The sequence below is a fragment of the Alosa pseudoharengus genome, unplaced genomic scaffold, assembly GCF_046254945.1.
Source record: "Alosa pseudoharengus isolate Yale_2024_CS ecotype anadromous, Long Island Sound unplaced genomic scaffold, YU_APseudo_1.1 YU_APseudo_1.1_scf_4, whole genome shotgun sequence".
Lineage (NCBI taxonomy): Eukaryota > Metazoa > Chordata > Actinopteri > Clupeiformes > Clupeidae > Alosa > Alosa pseudoharengus.
The window spans coordinates 40,099,735-40,104,734 of NW_027468774.1; the positions used below are offsets into that span (position 1 = coordinate 40,099,735).

General features: G+C 42.6%; 1 protein-coding gene across 2 annotated transcripts in view; it reads left to right on the forward strand.

The window, feature by feature from the left end:
- ppp1r9ba (protein phosphatase 1, regulatory subunit 9Ba) overlaps window positions 1–5,000 on the forward strand; it is a 57,698-nt gene that overhangs the window by 42,073 nt on the left and 10,625 nt on the right. For both annotated transcript variants that reach the window (XM_076266290.1, XM_076266291.1), the window contains exon 5: window positions 1,330–1,434. In XM_076266290.1, coding sequence (XP_076122405.1) covers window positions 1,330–1,434 — 105 coding nt within the window. The remainder of the gene's footprint in view (window positions 1–1,329; window positions 1,435–5,000) is intronic.

The window sequence follows — 5,000 nt, forward strand, 5'->3', positions numbered from 1 at the left end:
GTGCCTCGGTGACACTACCAGTGTGATCCCCTAGCTGCCTCGGGGTCTAGGGGGGGGGGTGGATGGGGCTTCATCTGGAGAAAAGGAAAGGGATCAGAGGGGATTGGATGGGATTTAGACAGGGGTCCTCTATCCCTGTACTGCTCCCAGACACACAGCAATTACTGAGAGGAATTAGGAAATACATATAGCATTTACTTTAGTCTGCCAAAGAGATTTGGTGATTTTATTTTTAGGTCAGGAGAAGGTCGGCAAAGGCCAGCTACCTTGTGTTAAATAATGTGGAGGTGGTGCTATAAACCATCATGACTGCGCCACAACTCTTCTCTACAGTAGCTTATGCTTCCTGTGTCATTTGAGCATATTTTCTGAGTTCAACTGTATGCTCCATTAACTGATTGCAAATCTCCCCTGGCACTTGGCATAAACTATTGAGGAGTGTGTGTGTGTGTGTGTGTGTGTATGTGTGTGTGTGTGTGTGTGTGTGTGGGGGGGGGGGGGTTGCAATCATTCATGTCATTTGCAATAGGGACACTCCAGTTAACAGACTCTCAAAGTCAAACGGTTTTATGGGATGAAAGTATTTATGCAATATGATGTTGCTGACTGCCGTTATAATCTTCCTCTGTGGTGTAGGCATTTCAGTGGCACATTCCCAGTTACTCTAGCAAGTATAATAGTTGTAGATGCATTTTAACTGCATCAACCTTTTTTGGTGTAATAGTATGGCAAGTCACAGTATGTATTAGATATACTGTACACAGTGCTCTTCACAGCTGCTTCACAGAACGCTGACACCAGAGTCCATTCCATAGAGAGATGGCCTCGGGTGTTTCTTAGATCGCAAACAGTTATATGGACCCTTTCAATCTGTTCCTCGAGGGGTACCGGTTGAAACGTTCCAAACCAACGCAGATGCTTGTGATGCATGTTACTATAACCAACGCAGATGCTTGTGATGCATGTTACTATAACCAACGCAGATGCTTGTGATGCATGTTACTATAACCAACGCAGATGCTTGAGATGCATGTTACTATAACCAACGCAGATGCTTGTGATGCATGTTACTATAACCCCAAGTTACAGTACCATTAGCTCAGTGTGGTTTTCTGTGCCACCGGAAATGCCTTAGGAATGCACATGTTTGTTTATGCCATTTAAAGGTGTCTATCTGTTGTGCCAGTCACTTTGAATGAATGCATCTGGTCTGCTACAGGACTAACTGGTGTGTGTGTGTGTGTGTGTGTGTGTGTGTGTGTGTGTGTGTGTGTGTGTGTGTGTGTGTGTGTGTGTGTGTGTGTGTGTGTGTTCCTGTGTTCCATGCAGGATCCAGGTGAATGACCTCATAGTGGAGGTGGACGGCACCAGCCTGGTGGGTGTCACCCAGAGCTTCGCTGCCTCAGTCCTGAGGAACACCAGTGGCAGTGTCAAGTAAGGCTGCAACAGGCACACACATCCACACACACACGCACGCACGCACGCACACACACACACACACGTGTTTGTGTGTGTGTGTGTGTGTGTATACATGTATTGTACACACACATTAATGTACATATATACTCGTCCACACACCCAGAGGCATGAACAAACACTACAGAAGACACATCGTTGGTCTCAAAAGCAGCATTATTTTGGCTTGGCTTTGTTACTGCACTGAACAGTGTTGGAAAGGACTGTAGGGATAAGTGTCATGGAGAATGTTGGCAGAGAGCGACACTCTGGCACAAGCTGAGGAAGATCATGTAACAACACGTCCGATAGTGACGCACAAGGTCTGAGATAAGCAACCTTCACTGACTGCAGAGGGTTGCAGTGTGGTTCATGCAACTTGTACAAGGCCTATGTTATCAGTCAGTATGTTTTGATAACATGATAAAGGTAGGATGGGTGCACAGATAGATTTTGTTTAGTACACCAAAAGTACCTCGGTTGCGGATAGGAAACGTGCACTGGCAAACACGGTTGGAAAAATACCTGTGCGTGGGAGAGCACATGCAAACAAATACAGGGAATATAGCACAGAGCCAGCAGTCATGGTCCAAAGCACAGAGACGTTGAGATCTGCTTTGGAAATATTCAAATGCACCAGGAGGCACAGCCCAACTCATATCGGCATCCAGAGACGCTCACATGAATCAGCATTACATGTCCTTCCCACCCCACAGTAGCCATGCCTCTCCTCTCACTTCCTCTCTTCTATTCTCTTCTCTCTTCTATTTTATTATTTTCCTTTCTGTTCTCTTCCTTCTCTTCTCTTCTCTTCTCTTCTCTTTTCTTCTATTTTATTATTTTCCTCTCTCTTATCTTATAGTCTCTTCTCTTCTCTTCACTTATCTTCTATTCTTTTCAATTCTCCTTTTTACTTACCTGTCAGCTCCCTTCTCCTTTCCTCTCCATTTTCCCCCTGAATGTTCCTATTCATCCATCTCCCCTCTCCTCACCTCCCTTCATCCATCTCTCCTCTCTCTTCCCCTTCTCCCCTCTCCTCCCCTCATCCCCTCTCATAACCCTTTTCTCCTCTCCTCTTCTCTCCTCTCCTTTTCACACCCGTTTGCCTTTGATTTCCTTAGGCATCGCTGGGCAGAGTGGTTGATCCCCCACAATGACACCAGTTAGAGCTGCATAGAGCCTCACATGAATAAATCAAAGCTCGAGAGATAGAGAGAGAGACAGAGAGAGAGAAAGATTAAAAAGAAAGGGGCGGGAGAGGTTTTTGAATGACAGAAAGAGATAAAAAAAGAGGGTGAATGAACGCAAGACAAGTTTTACTGTAATAGAGAAGTTCACAGAGATAGTGTGATAAGGGAAATCTATTGCCTCCATGGGGAGAGAAGGAGAAATGCTGCAGCGCATTGTTGTTTTATACTTGATAGCCTAGCATTAGCATTCAGGCAGTGACTAATGGACCAGATGCTATTGAAATAGCATGATTACGATTTGACCAGCCTGCTGCAGAATGCCATTTGCTGTTTGCATTTGACCATGTGGTGGTAAACAGTGTTGTCTCTGGGTTGTAGATTTAATTCTCAAAGATGTAATACGGAGACTGAAATTGAAGTGTAGCCTAATGGTGAGGTAAGGGCCAAATCTGTGAATGGTATTGAAATTGAAGTGTAGCCTAATGGTGAGGTAAGGGCCAAATCTGTGAATGGTACTGAAATTGAAGTGTAGCCTAATGGTGAGGTAAGTGTAGCCTAATGGTGAGGTAAGGGCCAAATCTGTAAATGGTGAATCACAGATAAGTAAGTTGAAGGCAAATGAAGAAATATCACCCTACTGATAAAAATGATAATATTGATGTTAGGAGATATGCTTATCATTTTACTTCATCTAACATGACACCGCACAGTTGTTTAGTGTTTGAATGGCAGTTCAAAAGTATGAGTCATTCAAAAAACACATTAACCTTTCCTGGACACAATAATGTTAAGGCAGGCATTGATTTCATGCCAGCTGGTGCTTTCATATTGGTATGGATGCCGTTTGTTAGTGCTCTTGAATATAAATATCTTGAAGTAGCACAAGGTCGAGCGTTTCCAGAGGGGAAAAAGGAAGAGGAACCACTGAGGTTGGGTTCTTTTACACAAAAAAACACACACACACAGACACACACATGAATTTAGTGGTTAGTACATTCGGCATTCAACCGAGACAGATTGCTGACTGGTCAGAACAAGTGTGTGTTTGGTGTTCTGATTATTAAATGACAGCTGTATTATGTGTAGGGGGTTGTTTCTGTTATGACGTAACATTTACTAAATATAGGTACAGAAATGATGTATTCATCCTTGTCTTTCTCTTAATTCAGTTCTAGCTTAGCCTCTTAGTTGCTGATAATATAGTGTTGCCACACTGTGATACAGTTTCTATTCCAAAAGAACTCCTGGGGTTTAGTCTACAATACATATTACTGAACATATGCCTGTGGTCCCATTATGTCGTCTCTTCAATGTCGCGCATTACATATGAAGATTGACCTGATTTATGAGAGAAATCCTCTGGTTATTAATGTAAAAGTCAGGATAGACTGGCCTAATTATCCACCAGTGACCAGAGGAATTCTGGGTAGAATCACATAAGCAGTGCTCCACTCACTCTTGCGTCCTTGAGAAAGGTCACTCACTTTTACAATTCATGTTTAATGTATAACATTTAAATGCACCTATATGTGGTGTTTGGAGTGTGAGTACTAAGGCCCGTTCATACCAGGAACGATAACTGTAACGATAATGGCAAAAAGAACAGTTAAGTATTGCTCTAGTAAATATAAATGACAACATCAACGGCACATACTATAATGATAATGATATGTAAAACGATATTGTTGGGAATCACTTTCAGAGCCATTTTAAGAACGATAAAAAGACAGCCAGTCAGAATCCTTTGAATGTCCTCATATCATATCGTCATCGTTCCTGATGTGAATGGCCCTTGCTCGGCTACTGAGATATATTTTTGTGCCTTAGCTGTCATTTTCCTACTGAATTCCTGATATCAAAACTAAGGACAGAGACTAGAGATTTCTTTTCTCTTTTCAGCCATTGTGGGGATCAGAGTGCCTTTAGAAAATTAGTCATAGAAGATGACACATAAATAAATAAACAGATAATTCAACAGATATTGGCTGACTGGTCATATGAAAGATCTGTACAATATTAGGGACGATCAATTGATATCAATGTAGGCTTTGTGAATGGTTCTTCAAAGAGGCAGACTTTAGGGGGTTAGCTTCTGCCAGTTAGCATTGGTTAGCTCCTTCCAGTTGAACCATTTTGTTGGCAGGAAGCAAGCATTCGGGTCCAAATGCCTACAAGGACCCGGGATCAAATCTGACCGTTGGTCGTTTCTCACCCCATCTCTCTCCCACTCACTTCCGGTCACTCTTCACTGTCCTATCTGAATAAAGACATAAAGGCCCAAAAATATTCTTTAAAAAATAAGTAACCGTATTGCTTGTCCACGTGCGGCTCTGATTGGCTGATTGTTTATGCGTA